Source organism: Manacus vitellinus, unplaced genomic scaffold (genome assembly GCF_001715985.3).
Source record: "Manacus vitellinus isolate BGI_N305 unplaced genomic scaffold, ASM171598v3 scaffold_0_pilon, whole genome shotgun sequence".
Taxonomy (NCBI): domain Eukaryota; kingdom Metazoa; phylum Chordata; class Aves; order Passeriformes; family Pipridae; genus Manacus; species Manacus vitellinus.
Genome location: NW_021938789.1, coordinates 7367417 through 7387451, shown reverse-complemented (window position 1 = coordinate 7387451; position 20035 = coordinate 7367417). Strand labels below are relative to the sequence as shown.

General features: G+C 37.1%; 1 protein-coding gene across 1 annotated transcript; it reads left to right on the top strand.

Annotated features, from left to right (window-relative positions):
- The first annotated feature begins 52 nt into the window (after positions 1-52).
- ZBTB49 (zinc finger and BTB domain containing 49) lies at positions 53-18289 on the top strand. The gene is made up of 8 exons (XM_018067297.2): positions 53-104; positions 1450-1623; positions 3644-4749; positions 10081-10127; positions 13818-13891; positions 14628-14710; positions 14801-14962; positions 16935-18289. Exons 2-8 carry the CDS (start codon positions 1472-1474, stop codon positions 17597-17599), a joined length of 2289 nt encoding a protein of 762 aa, XP_017922786.1. The 5' UTR covers positions 53-104; positions 1450-1471; the 3' UTR covers positions 17600-18289.
- The last annotated feature ends 1746 nt before the right edge of the window (positions 18290-20035 follow it).

The following is a 20035-nucleotide window of genomic DNA, read 5'->3' as shown; positions in this document are numbered from 1 at the left end:
GCCCCGCGCTGCGCGCGGAAACGGGAAAGGGCAGGGCAGGGAAGGGAAGGAGCGGCGGCGAAGTGGCCGGTGGCGGGGATGGAGCTGGGAGGTGGCCGGAGCCGGTAAGCGCTGGGCTGGGCAGGGCCGGGCCGGCTCCCGCCCTCGGCCGCTCTCTCCGCCTCAGCCGGGCGGCCGCCGCCCCCCCGCCCGCAGCCCCGGCCCTGCGGCAGCGGCTGCTCCGACACCGGCCAGAGCCCGCTCTCTCCCCTCGGGGCCCTCTCCCCTGTACCCTCTGTGCCTTTCTCCGTGCGACACCTCGAGCCTGAGCCCAGCTGGGCCAGGCTTAATCATACTTACACATCATAAATAGCGACTGTGTTGCGGGGGTTGCCCCTGTTCGGGAGCGGCTCTCCATGCTCGCCTTTCCCGCTGGGAGACAGGCACCTGATGGCTGAGAGGCAGTTCGCTGGTTGTCAAAGTATTTGCAGGATGCCGTGGTGGGAGACGTACACAGAGAAAGCAACTGCTTGGCAAACAGATGTGGTTTCTTTATTTGAAAGCCTGGTAGAAGACATGATAAACGTTCATAGAGAAGAAGCACAATATAATAGCCCACACTGTAATACAGCAGGAGGCAGTGAAGCACAGAGTAACAGGATAAACTAAAAAGTGGAACCTTTGGTCCTCATGAGAATTGAGAATGGGGCAACCACTTTCTGGTCATGTTTAACCCGAGATGGTCTTTCTGCTTCATTAGTTAGAAGGGTAGAAGTTCCAATTGTCCTAATAGTTGGAGTTCTCATTTATAAGTGTGCAGGGGAAGAATTACATCTTTCTTTAGAAAAAAAAGAAGTATAGAATTGAATGTAAATATGTTCAATGGGAATTACTTGTATTTTCAATCTGTTCAAAGAAGGATTTTTTTCATTTGAACATTATATTGTATTAAAAAATAACTATGTCTAATCAGAGCCACATGGGAAATGTATTTAGCTAGGACAGCAACAAATATGTCTTCAATAATACTAGTACTATATTCTCCCCTTTCAGTTTAGAGGGTGAGGAAACTGAGGTTTACCTTTACCGATTATATTAATTTTGCAGGCATGATCTGTTTTTGCCTTAGAATCTAGTTCTTGTCCAAGTTGTCTAAATCAAGGTGTGATTTTTTCTGGTTATGGAGTTCAATTTATTGGCAGCACCATTAGATTTTTGCAGAAGCTCTTTGTTGTAAGCAAAACTTCATTAAAATCAGTATTTCCTATGTATATTGCTGTGCATCTACAGGTGAGCAGTACTGTGACTCATCTTTAATCAGAAAAATGTCATTAGAGCTCACATTGCAGGTGTAAACTGTAGTCTGTTTCCTTTGGAAGCTAAAACAAATTGTGAAAATGTTCCTAATATTTTAAATTAATTTTGCAATATAATATTTAAAATTCATCTTAGCGTTTTATTTCATTGTAGGTAATTTAAGTGATTTTCTAGCATGGACACTGTTGCTAGCCATAGTTGTCATCTTCTCCAGCAGCTACATGAACAGCGCATTCAGGGGCTTCTCTGTGACTGCATGCTGGTGGTAAAAGGTGTATGCTTCAAAGCACACAAAAATGTATTAGCTGCTTTCAGTCAATATTTCAGGTATGTGATAGAAAATTCTTCTTTTTAAAATTATAATTAAATGCTGTTGCTTGAGGTTTTCTTTGAGAAGGGTATTTTTTTCTGGTAGTTGCAGAGTAAAGTAACTGTCGGGAATATAATGAGAAAAGGGAAATTGTTTGTCCAGAGATAAATCTGTGTCAGGTATTCATACTATGCTGTTGGATTGTTGGCATTTTCCTGATCCTTACTTGCTTATAGTGCCTCATATAACGGATTCTGGCATAGACCTGCATTCAGTATTTCAGTAAGGAAAGATAACTGCTTAGAAGGAACATAGCAGAGTACATGAACAGAGCCAGATAAGGGATATAACTGATGAAACATTATTCACTTCTGAATAATGTGACTTGTTTCATCAATCATATATTCAAAATAAAATTTGACCATATAGGTTATTATCGAATCTCTGTTTAGAACAGATTCTCAGAGATAACAACTGTGTTTTAAAGTACACAGGTGACCCATTATGCCATATCGCTGGTTTCTTTCCCTTCTGTGCTGCCCTCAATTGACCCTCCAAATTTTGGAGGATCTTCTAAATTAGTGTTTTACATTACTTATGAGTAAGCTGTTAGATCTGGCAGTTTTTAGACCTTGTTTTTTGAAGCATCTCTAAAGTAAGAAAATTATTTCTATGTTACAACCAGGGAAAAAAGATAAGAGGTTCCTTTTTCTCTTCTAGTGGTGTAATCCTGCTGATGAAGTGCAATTATGCTCAAAGACTGAATTTTTTAAAGTAGTTAGAAAGAACTAAGCACTCAACTCCTATTAAAATTCAATAGGATATGAGTGGCTAATTAATTTAGACTCTCAACCCAGATCTGTTCATTATAATTCTGGTTTTAATTTAGATAGGATGGTCTTGATTTCTGAAAGAATTTTGATATGGGCACTGGCTTCAGAGTAGCCTCTGCATGTCTAAAGTTTAGGCATAGGGTCTCATTTCCTTAAGATTTAGAGCTCATTGATATTATGCCCACCTTTAAACAAAACCTAATTTGAAAGTTTGGCCACAAAGAGGAACCATTAAGTTTGGGGCATTTTGTAGCGAGGAAAATAACTGCATAGGAGTGACCTGACCCCGTTTGTTTATATGTCATTGTTTGCTGTGAGAGTATCAGGTTAGAGACTGGGGATTTTAATGGGAGGGCTTGAAGTTCTTGATTGAGACAGAGTATGAACCCACTTAATCTAGGACTAGTTGTGAATGTGAAGAGCTACAGCTCTGAATGCGAGAATACTTTACATCAAATAGTAAGTTTTGCGAATTCATTCACTTTAATGATTTAATGACAATTCAGTGGGTATTGGTTGCACTGTTGGTTTAGGTTTACATACTTGTGCTCTTCATTATTCTTTTACTTGGTTGTCATCTAGTGCCAGTAAAAAAAGTACTTCTTTGGATATGAGATAATAGATTGAAAATAATGCCATCTTCTTGCTTAATGTCACCATCCTCCTGTGTATTTGTGGTGAAAGAACTAATACTAAGAACTTTAATAAGATTTACTGATAGAGTTTGATGGACAAACTCAGTTGCCAGAAGAGTTTAGCTGACTTGGAGGTGTTATCTTCTCCCTTTTACTAGCAAATTTCATTTGTCCTGTTTTTATTGCCATGATGAAAGGAGAAACACAATTCTAAGTAAAACAATTTTTGAAAATTGTCCGTAAATACTCCACTGCACTTAATATGTGAATAACAGTGGATAGGAAACCACAAGGATAGGGTGTCATTTCAAAACATTAAAAAATACAAAACTGAAATTATATATGGATCATTTGTTTTGATTTATACTTTAAGTGCACTAATGTAGGACTAATATATGACAAGTAATTGAGACATTTTGAGACTGTAAAAATACAGCACTCTAGGTAAGGCCTTAGAGTATAAATTGTTTCATACCAGACAGTCTATATGAGGTGTATGTGTATTTTTCTTATTAAAGTGCCTGTGAATAATTTCTGTTTGTATTTGAGTATTTGCCTTATTTTATCAGGACCCTTTTCCAGAATTCTTCAGGCCAGAAGAACGATGTGTTTCACTTGGACATTAAAAATGTAGGTGGCATAGGCCAGATCTTGGACTTCATGTACACCTCTCACCTGGATCTTAGTCAGGACAATGTACAAGCTATGCTGGACATTGCACAGTGTCTCCAAGTGCAAAATGTGCTGAACATTTGCCACACCTTTTTAAAATCTTCTACAGCTGTAGAGCAAGCAGCCAGCATGCCTTGTAATAGTGTATTTTCACTGCAGAATACTTTGGCTACAGATGGGAGCTGTGCCAGTGACGGTTATGGGACAAACCTGTTGCACGAGTGCTCATCTGACACACAGGCCAGTAAAGTCTTGGCTGACCACCATTCTCATACATCACAGTCTGTTAATCTGCACACACCCCCAGGTGATGCCCAGAAACAGCCACAAGACTCCATAGATGGCAGCTGCACAGAGCTTCCATTTAAACAACCAAATTACTATTACAAACTACGCAACTTTTACAGTAAACAGTTCTACAAACAAAATGCTTGCTCTGATCATGAGAGAGGAGCAGAACCATCCTTTTCTTACAACACATCCACAGAAATAAACGCAGTGGAGAATAATTCTTGCACTGTCAGCCACTCTGAGTGTATTCTGGAAACGTCTGATCATTTACCATCAAACTTTCTGGTTCAGTCTGGGAACGAAGCTGCTCCAGACCAAGATGCAGAAAGCACACTTATGCAGCCAACCAAAGAGATGCGGCTGAAGAAGGCAATACACCTCAAAAAGTTAAATTTTCTTAGATCTCAGAAATCTGCAGAGCAGCCACCTGAGCCTAAAAGGGATGACAGTAGAGTACCAGAAGTAATTGAACCTGTAAATGAAAGTACCAGAGACATGACAAATGTTAGAGTTACTGATGAAAAAGAAGACGAAGATTTAGTGAATCCTGAGAATTTTGAACAAACTGTTGAAATGGAAAGATCTCAAGGTTCTTTGGAACAAGAAGGACAATCACAGACTCTTCAGTCACAGAGACAATATACTTGTGAATTATGTGGAAAGGCTTTCAAACATCCAAGCAATTTGGAGCTTCATAAAAGGTCTCATACAGGTACAGTTATCAGTTACTTGGTCTACAGACCAAATATTTCAGTTAAAGAGACTGTCTTGCAGTGTCTCTTGATTCAGAGATGCTGGTTAAGGGTCTGCTTTCAAAAGGTGATGGTTTTGTGGTTTGTTTGGGGTTTTTTTAAGTGAATAATCATACAGAAATAAAGACTGTAATACTGAATTTAGCTGAGAGTTGTAGAAAAAATATGTTCTATGTATTTGTTTGGGTGCTTTTTTAAAGAACGTTGTTTGAATTCAATGAAAATGAAATTTCAATGAAAACTTTATTTTTGTCTTGCTTTGAGATGAGTGATTTCTAGTCAGTTTGTTGGGTGGCCCAGAAGTTTCAGCCAGATAGCAATAAAAAGTGTAAATGAATAGGTGATGCTACAAGTGTTCTAGAACACCTCATTTCTCTCTGGTCATATATTCATTGTGAGATACAAGTAATTGGTGTTTGGTGGTCATGTTTTTTAACTGTAGAAATATTTTTTTATAACAACTTTCATTGTGTTTACCTAGAGAGTAAGGCTCTTGCAGACAAGTAGGCTGCAGAATGAATGGGAATTTTGAAATAATTTACTTTGTTTAAAAAACTCACAAGTAATATTTTTAAACCTAACATAGATTTATTTCTAAGTACCTTTTTATTCTAGTGAAAAACAAGACTTGGTCTGACTTTGAATTAATTAATTTGTCTGTTGAACTTAACCAGCATTTTCTATTATTAGATATACTTAAGGAGTTTAAGAATTACCTTATCTAGTCAGGTAATACTATTGATTCAAAGTCAGAGATAGCATTATTTCTCATTAAGCTGTTGAATATTTCTTTTTCCCTGTATTAAATATACAAACACATCTCTCTCAGTCTTGTCAAATAAACATCACTTTGGAAATGAGCATACATGTATTGGTACTTTGACACTAAATATGAAACCCTCTTAGCAGACGTTAATTTATTTTGTTAATTGGTCCTTAGTATTAAAAGTTTATTTTTCCACATTATGAGTAGAAAAATCTTTCCAGAACCTGAAAATACAAACATTTTGCATTAGCTTCATAAAGTTTTCAGTTGTTACCTTTGACTACTTCTGTATGTTCATACTCCTTATAGCTTTTTATTTAATTTGGTCTCCTGTGATAGAGTTGTATGTCTCTTTCCTAGATCCTCTCTTTGCCTTGTATTTTTTTGAATCTTATCCAATTTGAGCTGACATCATCAGATATATTGAAATATCCTAAAAATTTCAGGAAAATAGGTGATCAGATAGAAGACAGAGCATCTAGAAAAGTCCCAGCTGAGGGAGAGGCTGCAGTAACATTTGAGTTTGTGCTAGAGACACCCCAAGATTCAGGAATTCCATGCTGCTTTTCATACACTGTTTTCTTCCAGTAGTTTTTAAAAATTCCAGACTTGAATGCTTCTTAGTGTGGCATCAGCATTCTTCTCTAGATGTGCTAAACTAAAAGTTCAAGAGCATAAGTTTAACAAGTAATAAGCACATAAAAGGATGGAGAAATTGAAGCAAGAATATGACTAGAAATGCCTGGTTGCTTCCCTGTTATTCTTGGGTCACATTATTTTGTTTTTAAATATCCAACTAGTACAAAAAGAGTACTTGGAAAACTGCAGTGGACAGGGAGTAGGATGTTAATATAGGCATACAGGGCACATCTGTATTGTTGACTTTAGATATACTAGCAGTTAAGTAATATTAGTGTATGCTAAAAGCCATTTCTATTCACCTGCCACTTCAGAAAGCACAGCAGATTGCTAGCTAATCAATTTTATTTAAAAACATTTATCTTCTAAAACTAAGCGAAAGGTTTAGCAAGCATTTAGCTATTACAGTGCTTACTGAAAGTCCTTCCAGTCTGGCTTTGCTGAAGAGATAAGATACTGAAATGGATCTTTCACACTGGAAAACCTGTTTTTAACCCACAAATGACAATTCTTTCAACACAAGTGCGGTGGTGGTCTGGTTGTCAAGAAAAAGTGTGTGTGAAATTCTCTGTCCCTGAACAACAGGAACTACTGAAGAATTCACAGGTTTGCATGATTGCATTGATGGGTTTTCTATGTGAAGGCAGCCATACTGTGTGCAACACAGGTTGTTGTACTGGGATGTCTGGTTGTTTTAATTGTATTGCTACTGGATACTTAAAGGAATCTCTAAAGAGAGCTTACTCTCATTGACTTTGACTGATTTTGACTTGACTGAATGTTATAATTTGTTTTCATTATATTGACATGTCTGAAAAAAGGGAAGCAAGTATATTTCTCTTATACAGTCCATACCTGTCCAAAAACATCCAGTGTTTTTGTTGAGATTTTTAAAAAATATTTTAAAAAAATATTTTCATCTCAAAAAACTACCCAAAACAAATCCAGCCCCATGGAATGAACCCTTGGCAGGATGGAATACAACAGGACAGAGTAACACTGTCATAATACATTGTTGATCCTCAACCTTTTCATTCTGAGCTTTGCTTGAGTAACTTGCCAGCATTCCATGTCTTAGTGGGTCTTGCTCCTCACTCTTATGATCTTTTCAGGAATACCACTTCTGCATTTCATGCCTTTCTCCTCTGGAGCTGATACACCATGGCTTTGATCCCACTATTGTGTACTTTATCTTCATCTCTTCTTGTAGAGTGCTGAATGAGAAGGATGCAGCAGGGGATAGAAAACACGAAGCAGTCCAAGGGTTCAAAAGTAAAGTCTCATGGCTGTTTGCTGAAGCATTGTCTTAATTGTAGCTCAGTTACTGCTTTTTCCCAAATTTTCTCTATTGCTGTATATCCAGCCCTGGTCCTTGGGAAGATTGGTGTCCTCAGACAGAATTTTTTGGTTTGGAATTAATTGACAGCTGTAGAGTCATAGAATACTTTAGATTAGTTTGGATCTCTGGAGGTCATCTAGGCCCATCCTCTACTCAAGACACATAAATTACATTGGGTTATTTTGCTCATGACCTTGTGTAGTCAAATCTTGGACATCTCTAAGGACAGAGATTCCACCATCTCTCTAGGCAATCACTTCCAGTGTCTGACCACCCTTGTGGGGAAAAGATTATTTTCTTATATCCGATCAGAATTTCTCATGATCAAACTTGTGTCTGTCACCTCTTGTCCTAAAACTGTGTACCAAGAACAACCTGGTTGCATCTGTCTTCCCATGTAGGGGAAGGCAGATGTTCCATGTAGAACAATAAGATTTCCTGTTTACCTTCTTTTCTTAAGGCTCCAGATACGGTCTCACCAGTGATAGGCAGAGAAGGATAATCTCCAGTTTAGCAGCTGCACTCTCACTAATACACCCCAAGGTACAGTGAGGCTAATTGAGCAACAGGGTACCTGATAAGCCCAGTGGTTTGGAATTTTATGCAAGTGCAAAATGGTTCTCCAAAAACTAATTTGATGTTTCTTTTTCAAACAAAACTTTAGTTTTATCTTTATCTTGGGGGGAAAAACTCCCAACTCTTTGTACATCATTACGATTATAATGAGTTTGCCTGCAGCCTACAACAATAGTTTTGAGAAATTTGAGCCTCCAATTCCCTCCCTCCCCCTCTAGTCATTTCAGAGTGGATTCCTGTTCAGATACTAGTCTTTAGGTCTGCAGTAATTTTTTTTGTGTGTGTGTAGGTAATTTCTGCAGAAATTGCTACTAGTGTTTTTTATCTTCTATTTCAAATTACCTTGATGCTTTGGCAATTTTCAGAATCCTTCCCAGTTGCTACAGATATGGCTCCCCGTTGGTTTAATTTAGATTTGTATTGTCAATACCAGAAATTTGCATGTTTAGAGCCATAATGAAATTAAATTAAGCCTCAGTGCTCTTTATAGTTGAGTTACTGGTTTCATAATTTTTGTCTTTAATTGAATAAAAGCTTTTTTAAAACTGCCAGAAGATTTCCATTCTTCATTAAGTAGATAAAGCCTCAAATTGTCAGGTTAACTGCAGGATTGCTATCTGTGGAGCAACATAACTGTATGTTTACTCTATGTTTTAAAATCTAAAGAGAACTGCATTTAGTCCTTGATCTTAAAATATGTAGAAAGAACTTCATCTGCTTTGGCAGCAGGAAAGGAAAATGGAACCTCAGCACCTGAGTATGGTAGATGTTGCTTGTAACATTTCTAAGGGTGGAGGAAAAATACTGATGTAGAGAATACTTGGTGGAAGAGAAGCCAAGAGGTGTTCTGTAAAGTGAGGAAAACCAGAATTAAAAAAGTAAATAAAAGTCTATAGACACATTTTTGAATAAGCACGAAGATGAAACACATTTTAAGATCTCTTTTTCTCTTTGGAAACATCTGCTTTCAAAATCACATGGATTTAGACTAGTTTTGTTGCCCTGTACCAGTGGACCAGATTATATACGTCCTTTAAACGTACAGTTAGACTCATCAAAGATGATTAGAAGTCTGACTGTCATTGAATTCAGTGATATTTGAGCATTATTATTGTTTTAAAAATTCTAGAAGTTGCACAGAGAATTTTATCCACAGTGTAAAAACTAGGAACTAAGCAGAGAAAAAACCCAACTTTATGAAATACTGTGGAGGAGAAAAAGTTATTACAAAAACATACTTGTCTTATATTGACAGCTAGAGAATTGAAGTATTGTGCAGTCACATTCTAGATTGAGTGTCAAGTTATTTTGAAAAGCTAAAGTGGGCTGCACTTGTTTTTTACTAAAGCTGCTCACGTGTTTTTGGAGAATCAAGAATACCAGTTTTATATGCATAAATTCAGAATTTTGGAGAAAAATACATGGGTTAACCTTCAGATATATAGGGTGAGAATTTGAAGGCAAATATAAGGAAGCAAATGGCTACGTGCTGAGCAGAGGTGTACGGTACACACTGAAACTGGAAAACAGAACCCTGTCAAATTGGCTTCTCTACATTCCTCCTTCTTTTTAAGAATATGTCTCTGTACAAGTGAGAAAACAGGTGCACTTCCCATCATTGTTGTTGTAGGATCTTGTCATCTATTCTGTTCTTCCTGGCAATATGATACAGCTTTCAAAATGAAAAAAGAAAGTATTTAAAAAAATTAAAACCTGCACCCATTCATATCAAAACTCTTCTACCTACTTGTTTTGAATGATCAATCCTGTTTCTGAGCAAGTCTGCCTTACAAGCTTAATGGTAAATGCTGTACTTCCCTCTTGTATTTCCCCTTAAATACATGGGTAAGTGTCCTTTTGGGGATATTTTTACTTTTAAGTTACATGTTTTAAAAGGAAGTGTACCAATTGAAAACATTTTTTTATTTCATTGCAACTATTAGAAGTTCTATGTTCTGTTTCTTCTTTTAGGTGAGAAACCTTTTGAATGTAACATTTGTGGGAAACACTTCTCACAGGTGGGAATATTTTATGTATTCTGGTACTTAGACTTGAAATGCATCTGTGTGTTGATTCTAAAAAACTTGGGCTTAAGTCTATAGATAAAGATTTTTTTTGTTCAAAGACACTTCACTTTAGGGATAAATTATTGTCTTATTTGAAAGTAATATGTTAAGTGGTTTAGATTTCTTTGATGCATTTTGTACCTTTGATTCTGTCTGCTCTCAGTAGATGTGTTATGTATTTTACCTTCAAATGAATGTTTAACTATCCAGAGCCACACTATATTTGAAATACAGAGAACATTCATTTCCAAACTGTTCTTTTGACTTATGCTTAGGGATATGTGGGAATAGCATTTTTACAGTGTCTGAAAAAAGTACAGGTTAGAATTTTCTATGATGTTGTATTCACAGTACAGTTTTATCTTCCTAAATGGCATAAATTATTAAGCAGATTTGAATCAGATAAAAAAGTTTGTATCCATGTGAAATTCTGTACTTACATACAGGGCCTAAGCTTTAGTTGTCTTAATTTGCCCTCCAATGCTTACTTCCTGTTCTGGGTACAGCACTTAATTTGTATTCCTGCAAATTTGGTGCCTAATTGTCTCACATTTCCAAAATGTCTATTTCTTTTCTGTTTTCTTGTTTGGACTGCACACATCTAAGTACAGGAGACAATAAACAGATACATATTTTTATACTAAAATTAAATAATAATTATTGTTGAATAACTTTGGTATTTCTCATGGATCCTGATTTAAGAATTAGAGTTATGTGTTCTTTGTCTACCCACCCACAACTATTTGTGTTTCTCTTGTTTCAGTTTCATAGTCTACCAGTGGGACTTGTTTACCCATGAATCTGATGCAGTTGTGTCCTCCACTTGTTGCTTAATATGAATATAAGACTGAATATAATACCCTGAACAGTACTGTTTCATCATGCTTATTGAGCCATTTTGAGAAAAACTAGGTCTTCTTAGTAGACAAAGAAGTGCATTTTTATTCATTTTGATGGCTGAACTTTTAGTTATTAAAAGCAAAACATGAATATTTCCAAATTCTATTAAAAGTACTTTTGGCAAATAGTGGTACTCGGTACCACTATTGTGGGGGAGAGAGAATAAAAAAGCTTCACACACAGAGTGTATGACAGGCATGACAGACTCCTCATGCAACATCCTTAACTAAAAAAAAAACAAACCCCCCAACAAAACTGGAAGTTTCTGCCTTTTACTTCAACACACTCAAACAGCTCTCCTTTCCTCCTTATCACCTCACTTGCCTGAAGCTATAGGTAGATACATATGGGTGGACAATTCCCACATGTCCAGCACATGAGCCATAGTGCTCAGCTTGGGTGCTGCAGCTGGTCATAAAGGGATCTTGTGTATTCCTGAGGTACTTGCTTTTGAATCCTGCAAATGAGTAAGATTCCACCTACCAGAAAGCTGCAAGGATAATTACTATCTACTTTTTGCTTAGAAGACCATGTTTGATCTTGATCTTCTCCATCTGCAGGCACAGAAGTAGAAACACTTTTATTTAAGCCTTCATGTTCAGTGCTTTTGAGACAGTGCAGTCGTTGTGCCTGGTGGTATTTCTGCTCCAGCTGAACGTAACTGATGTTCTGTGTGTGGGAATGCAGAGCAGAAAGTGAAGGAAGTGGGGAAAATGGACATGGGAACTCACAGTAGGGAACAAGTAGCAATAAATGTGTTTGATTTTTTGAGAAGAAGGTGCCTTCTGTACTTCAAAGCTTGCATCCTCCCTTACTACAGCACACAGCCTTTTGTAATGTGCACCTTTTCTGGCTGGTGATCCGGGTATCATGTTTTACCTCCTTCTGCAGAGCTTCTTTTGGGTGTCTCTATGCTTAAGGTCTTTCAATTTGAAAGCAAGCCAGTTACAAACGGACTAAGTCTAGCATATCTCTTTAGTCTCCAAATTTGTGAGGAGTGCTGTGCAACCAGTATGAGGATTCCTTTGAGCATTTTTTTTCTTTCTCTGAAATGCTAGCAAAAGTCCTCTTATGTTTTTTCATTGGCATGGCATTGTCAATGCTGCTTTAAGCAAGCTTGTGTGCCAGCTTTAAAGCTCAGGAAGAGTACAAGCTATTGATTAGGGTTTTTTTGTCTTAGCACAGTTAATAACAAGCTTTGGCCTCATTAGGAGGAAATTACATAGAGTTGTAATAAATAAATGGATCTACTTGCTGCTCTCTGTAGATTGTTTTTATTCTTCATTAAAATGCTTGTATGGGAACTGTTTTAGAATGGTTTTTGCACTTCAAATTCACCTTCTGTCTTTATCCAGAATAACTTTTAAGTGCCCATGATAGGGTTTGTTTTGTGACATGGATAGAAGTAAAGGCTCTGTCTTTTATACGTTTTCTCTCAAATGCACCACTGAATAAAATTCCTTGTCTTTGCAAGGCAGAAATTATTCCATGGTTTGTCTCCTTCCTCAGACATAGGTGCCTAATGCCTCTCTTTGAATGGATTTCAGGATTATGAAGTTTGGCCTGAGAAAATAGTGGTTCAGTCACACTGCAGTCTGAAAAAAATTACAGGGGTTAAAGAGAGCTCTCTCAGGGTTCAAACATTGATACATTTGATACTGTCCTCTGTCTGTGTTTGTGTGTGTCTGCCCTACTTGAGTTCTGGTATATTGTAAGCTCTCATTACAGTGATGGATCATCACTGGTAATTTATTATCTAAAGGAGTCAAAAGAAATTACTGTGGATCTTATTTTTATTGTCTTACTGTGACTGAGGAGGACATGATAATCTTTTGCATCCCAAATTTTCTTTCCCAGTGGAAAGGACTCGATATTCCTTTTGTGTACTTGAATAAAACCAGGCAGCTATCAGTCACAGAGAATGGAAGTGTTAAAAACTGACTGTGAAAGGATGCACAGTTTAGGAACATCTGCAGCTCTTCTATCCAGACTAGCTGTATCTTGTGCTTTGAGAACTGGACTCTCAGTGGATTAGCCATTCAGAAGCACCAGTGGCTTTAAAAAGCATTTTAAAAATAGTTGGACAGAGTAAGATGGTTTTATCTAGTCATTGTCTGGTTTGTCTGCTAGACTAGCATTCTTTTTATAGGATTGAGAGAGGAAAGATATGTAATAATTAGTTACCACTAATCCCATTCATTCATTTCTGTACTTTCTTTTCTTTTGATATGACTGAATATATATAGCTCTGGAGCACTTGGCTCTAGTGTTTTATGGATTGAAAAATTTCCACGGTATTCTTTTCTTTTTAACCTCCTGGTAGGTGAATTCAGATATCCTCATGTAACAATATTTGATTTGTAGGACAGGGAAAATGAGACATGAACTGTATTACTAGTAAGTTTTCTTCTCCACTGCATTCTAGATGGTGTAATTTTCATTTATAATTGGATCTGTTTTAAACTATAGGTCTTTCTTTTCCCTTAGCATTTGATCCCAGGGTTATTTTTTTTCCCCCATTTCTTTTTCTTGTCAACATATAATTGCATACATAAACAATTTGTTCTTGAGGTACATGGTAGTCTGTCTTTACTAGATCAGAATGCTTGAGTTCATACATGCTTTGTAGTCTTCACTGCCTTAGAAGTAGGAATAAAAAGCCAGTCTCATAGTTCCCATTATTTTTTATATCTACAACAACAAGCTAACTGAATTTAAATGCTTAAATTACTGTCCCTTCAGGCAGGTAATCTCCAGACACATCTACGTCGGCATTCTGGTGAGAAGCCATACATTTGTGAAATCTGTGGGAAAAGGTGAGTAGAACTGTTCACCTTAGTAAAATTAACATGATAAAATTTGGTCATGTTTTCTGCTAATGTTCATGATAAACTAAGGGCCAAGAGCTAAGGCAGCATGCTGATCAATTTTGTTCAAAAGACACTGTGTTTAAATGTGTACTGATGGGATTAAAATACAGTTTTGCAGTTGTCTTGTTGCAAGTACATAATAAGGTAATTATATCACCATAGTTTGTGGTCTTAGTTTTATTTTTTGGATATTGGTATGTAGTTAAGAATATACGGTTGTGTGTATTTTGAACAGTGTGAGTCGTAATAAATCATGCAGGTTTGTACCTTTTCATCATATTTTTTTCATTATTTGGTGATAAAAATTTTTTTTTACATTTTAGGGGATTCTGAAGCATGGGAAACTTGACAGATTTAAGCAAAGCATTAAATAATTCTGCCTTCTGCTAGCTAGCAAGTGACAGAAAATACACTAATGCAGGAGTAGCATAAAATGCAGAATGAATTAGTAACATTAATAGGAAAAAGGGTTCTTTGGGGGCGTTTTTTCTAGCGTAAATTTAATTGGACATTGCCAGTTTCAAAACGTTTTTCTGAAATGCATCCATTTATCTGTGGTTTAGATCCTAATCTTTGTTCAGAACATCAGGCATTCATTATACTCAATTTCTGCACGATACTTAGTTTAGCAAAATAATAGGTCTTATAAAGACACTAATTAGGTTTCTGTACTGTGTTACAGATTTGCTGCTTCTGGTGATGTTCAGCGTCATATTATTATTCATTCTGGAGAAAAGCCTCATCTGTGTGATATCTGTGGCAGAGGTATGTGAGAACCAGAGTTTCTGCCTCTCGGGTTTTTTGACTGAAATGTGAGCAGTCATTTTAATCTCAGAATCTGTCATATTTTTCTAGGATTCAGTAACTTCAGTAATTTAAAGGAGCACAAAAAGACCCACACAGCAGATAAAGTATTCACCTGTGATGAATGTGGAAAGTCATTTAATATGCAACGAAAGTTGGTAAAGCACAGAATTAGGCACACTGGAGAGAGACCATACAGCTGTTCAGCATGTGGTAAGAATTACTCTGCATAGCTTGGTTATGTCTTTGCTCTTTAAATGATAAGTAGAAGTTCCTTTGTCAACAGAATAAGAATCAACCAAAATGGGTTCAAATTGAAATACCATGTTGTGAAAGTTACTCACAAAATCTTTTGGCTTGCATACTCTGTAGTCTTTTGTTTGGTGTAACTCCTTTATCTGTCAGAAGTTTAAAGAGAATTTCAGTTGAAGAGTAAAGGAAATAAGAGGAATCTACTTCGTATGTGTACGTGTTTGCTAACAAGGTAGTGATACTAGCTGCTTCAAAAATAGATTTATTTTCAGAATAGTCCTTTCTGATGGCAAGTTAGGTTTGACATCACTTGGCTATCAGTGGGGTCTTTTTTTTTTTTTCTTTCCCCTCAGTTGAATACTGTTTGGTTTTAACTGCATTCACCCATAGAGTTTGATAATAAAAACCTTTTGTTCCTTTGCTTCAGCCTCTGGAATAAAATCAAAACTCAATCAGTGTTTCGTACCAGAGAACACCTGTTTTCAAAATCTGAGCCATACTTCCAAGTGGTCTGAAAGTGGCTCTTTGATCAATGATTCATCCTTCTATAACATAGTTCTCAGAAATTGCATTGTCTATCCTGGTCTCTATGTTACTTACCATCCTGCATACTACTCATATTTTTGTCCTTAGGTGCTATTTTGATATCATTTTATTAATTTCTAAGGAATCAGCTTTGGAGGAGGGTAGTTTCATCTGTTAAAGTCCAATTGCAGTATGTTTTATTTGCAATGCCTTGAGTCACAAGAAAAAGCCAATATTATCAGGAGGTCTTCCATCAGAATGAGGAAATATAGACATGTGGGATATGAAAGTATAAACAGTCATTTGTGTTGCTGTCCTTAAAACAGGCTTGTTTCCATCTTCCCTTGTAGTGGTCTTTTGAATATTTTTCATTTTAGCCAAGTCATCTTGTACTGAGAAGTCAAAAATTGTGCAAAGAGGATTTGATCAAGCATTAAGAAATCATTGATATTACACAAAAAATCCAAATGTATCACTCTAGTAATTTGTAATCTTACCATTATTGTTTAATGGCTGTTCTGAAAAGAAATCTGTGTTGTAAAATAAAAAGTATAATGCTGAAAATTGAGACTGCAGTTTTACTATGCATTCGTTTAATAAAGTTAATTTTTACTGATATCTGTCCTTACAAAATAAATGAGAAAAAAATCACAAATAGGTACCAGCTTACTTCTGCTATGTTAAAGAATGTGAGGTGTCTGAATCATGTAGTAATTCTGGAAATTGTTCTTTTGTTCTGTTTGTTCTTCTGCACTTTGCCACGGTTCAGCCTCAGACACTTTTTTCTTTGCAGTATGGTGATTGAGCTTATTTTAGGCTGTTGTTCTGAAGATAGCCAAACAGTTGAATATTTTTTTTGTATTCTAATATTTGCAGCAATAAAAATTACATTTCTCATGCATTCCCTGTCTAGAATATTAAAAAAAGACTGCTACATTATGCTAGCAGTTAACAAAAAAGCTAACTTTGTCAGCACTTTTGAGAATAGTTCCTTGGTAATGAACAAACCATTTCTTTGTACGATGCAGCTCTCACTGGAAGAATATAATTAGAAGTTTATCAGCATGCTGTTTTTCCAGACAAATTAAATTGATAATTTCAATTTTTTTTTTTCTCCATGAAGATCAATATAAACTGAGAGCACTCACAGCTTTCAAATACTAATGGATGTTCCTGTCTCTGGAGAAAAAAGCTACACACACTTGTTGGGAAACACAAGTTAAAAAATCAGATCAAGAAGAAGAAACAAGTTAATGGAATTGTAAAAATAGATTGAACTTGTTTGAACCTGTTCTACATAGACAAATTACCACGACTGGGACATGTCGCTTGATATTTTCTCTAATTAAAACATGTTTATTCACTTGTGTTAAGAACAAATTCCTAATCTATCACTTCTGTCTTGTAGGGAAATGTTTTGCAGGCTCTGGTGACCTGCGTAGACATGTGAGGACTCATACAGGAGAAAAACCCTACACTTGTGAGACTTGTAACAAATGCTTCACTCGCTCTGCTGTTCTGCGGCGGCACAAGAAAATGCACTGTAAGGCCTCTGAGGAGGGGCCAAACGCACTGGATGAATTTACTCCCGGGATTGAAACTTCTGACCTCGACAAGTCTCAGAGCTCTGACTCTTTTGGCCAGGAAATGTCTGTTACATTGTTACCAGTGTCTGTTAAATTTCCAGTTCGTCCAGCTGGGAATTCCACTGAATTTGATAGTTCTGCAGATCCGTACTGTAAGTTGCGATCAATGGCTCAACACCACGGCTCAGCAAACCAGCAGAAACTCAGCGTGGGTTCTGCTAAACTCCCGAAAGCCCAGACTCAGCAGCCACCACCATACGCTTACGCAGACGTCGATGTGTCTTCCGCGGAAGAACCCTTGCAGTCGGATGGTATTCCCATGATCCGCTCCTCCATGGTCAGCTTGGACGGCCATTGCAATGACCCGCTGGGCAGCCGAACGTCGTCGGCCGCGTACAAGAATAATGAAGGACCCTTCTTCTCCAGCATGACCCTCTGGGGGTTAGCCATGAAGACCTTGCAGAACGAAAGCGAGTTGGAGCAGTGAGGGCTCAGGTGACTGCACCGACACTTCTTAGAGGCATTTCATGTTCAAGTGATTGCAATTGCACTGCAGCATAGGGGGATCAGAGCTGGTTTTTAAGCCAGGTTGCTTGGATACTGATAGGAGTCGAGATATGCATGCCCAGAACCCTGTGTAGGCTGACTTTATTTACACTGCTTCTCAGCAAAGTTCAAATCTACTTTTGGGGACCTTTGTTATTCTGTGACTGCACTGTGTAGCTCATGTGTTGCCATGATTTATTAAAACTTGCCATTTACTAAGTTTGCTATTTAACTTGGAATTTTTTACCTGATAATGGAGGAAAGGATGGCCAGTGTCTAATTTCATTATATGGGTACAAATCCAAGTATGGGCCGTCAGAGCTGTTTAAGGGTGTAGATATGACAAGACAAAAATACTTAACAAATCCCTAGTGAACCTGAGTTTCAGTAGTGGCTTTCCTACCAGTAGGGTCACTGGTTTACAGGACTTGAGTATTGTGACAGTAAATTTAAATGTTAAATACTGGGTAATACTTGTGATAGTGCAAAGTAACTGTATATCTAGAAACTTTATTTTTTTACAATAAAAGCTTTTTTTAGTATTTTATAAACTATTTTGCACAGCAGATTATTTGTACAATGGGGGCCAAGATCAAGACATGTGAATAAAAGGAAGTTGTTTTACCCTGTATCTTAATTGCTCCATGTGTTTCATCTTTTTGTGAAAGATTTTCAGTAAGTGTCATCTATTCCAGGTATCTTTACAATGCTAATGAGGATGCCACTGCAAGAAGAGCTGCACTGCAAAATAAACACAATCAATACACCAGTAGGTTGTCTTGTACTTCGGCAAATGAGTATAAAATACTGGCTAATTAATAGACTGTTACAGGATAGAAACTTCACTGAGAGGCCTTTTTCTGCTTTGGTGCTTTGGATGGTTGCATTCATTTCCAGTATAGATGTGTTGCTGCATTTCAAACTGCCTGCTATGGACACATGAGTTTTACTGGCCTCTTTCCAACCCATGAAAAAGTTTTAGCAGTGCTTTGTGAAGCCTTATGCTAAAACTTTCCTTACATATTGTAGTTTCTGAAGTGAAAATATCTTCATGTTCCTTTTTTCTGAAGTTCATTCACAGGCTGGAAGGTCTGTTTGAAGCACATACTTCTTATTTCCTATAAGGAGTCTCAATGTTTGTAGGCTGAGAAGTAGGTTTGAGTGTTTTGTAACAGCTAACAACATCTATTATCACCACTATTTTAATAACACTGCAGTTCCTCTGCTGAAAAAAAATCATGTGTGTATAAAACTAACAGCTGGAACTGTCTAGTAATTAATATATAATATCATATATTCCTGGTATTAGAAAATACATTGTCACTTGTAAAGTACAAAGATTCAACTCTGTTGTGGTCGTCTGGTTCTTGGTTGCATAAGAATTAGTTTTGCTAGAACATGAATATAGACTGGAGGTGACTTACAATCCACTGTTTGCATTCTGTGGAATTTCAAAGCTTGGAAAATACAGTATTTTTTCATATTTTTAAATTGCTCACCACTCTTTTCCCCCCAGGAATTCAAAACCAGCTGTTCTGTTTCTTGTGTTAACACCATGCGTTAAAATTTGTGGCTTCACTTCCTTAATGTGGCCCCTGTACCTTCTTGTTTTTAGCTGCTTTCAACCTGAGTTGAAATGGGAAAGAGCATTGCTGGCCAGAGCATGGCAGCCTTCAAGCAAAAGGGGCAGAACATTACACTGTCAAAGTTTCAAGACATACACATTTTTCTCAGTCGTCGTTTAATGTTATGAAAAGCTTTTTTTCGCTACACTAACAGACCAGTTTAAAAAAAAAAAAGAATCCAGATGCACTGGAGAGCAAATTGGGATTTTTTTTTCACCTTTGTTTTCTTGTAGTGCATATATACTAGGAAGCTTAAAAACATCTCTATTTTTCCAACCAGTGAAGTCAGAACACAGAAGCTTTTGCAGCATGTGTGTGTTAGAAATAACACATAGGCTATATGAACACAGTCCCATATGGATTAAGCAGGGAACACTTCATATATGTGAACCCTTAGCTCTCCCCTCATTCATTGTCTTTTACATTATTTGCCTTTGAACACTGCAGATCTTTGTGGGAATTATCTATGTGCTATTCAACAGTCCAGGTATTATGGTTCTGTCCCTGACCACGTGTGCTCATCCTTGCTCTCACTCTGCTTTCCTTGCACTAGTGCCTAAGGCAAAATGTGGGTACCTGTCAGTCACTAGCTCTGTAGGTTTCCTCTTGTCAGAAACTATTTTTAAATTTACTTATCCCAAGAGAAAATAGAAATTTGATTTTCTTCCCACCAGCATTCTGCTGCTTGGAAAGGACAAATTGCAATTTTTGAACCTCATAATTTTTAGTTTCCTCTGGTTCTGCAGTGGTTT

Bases quoted from the DNA above. Each gene is read 5' to 3' on its own strand.
- ZBTB49 (XM_018067297.2), top strand. From the start codon at position 1,472: ATGGACACTGTTGCTAGCCATAGTTGTCATCTTCTCCAGCAGCTACAT. The intron at 1,624-3,643 runs GTATGTGATAGA...TTATTTTATCAG, and splicing joins GCTTTCAGTCAATATTTCAG to GACCCTTTTCCAGAATTCTT. The intron at 14,711-14,800 runs GTATGTGAGAAC...ATATTTTTCTAG, and splicing joins GTGTGATATCTGTGGCAGAG to GATTCAGTAACTTCAGTAAT.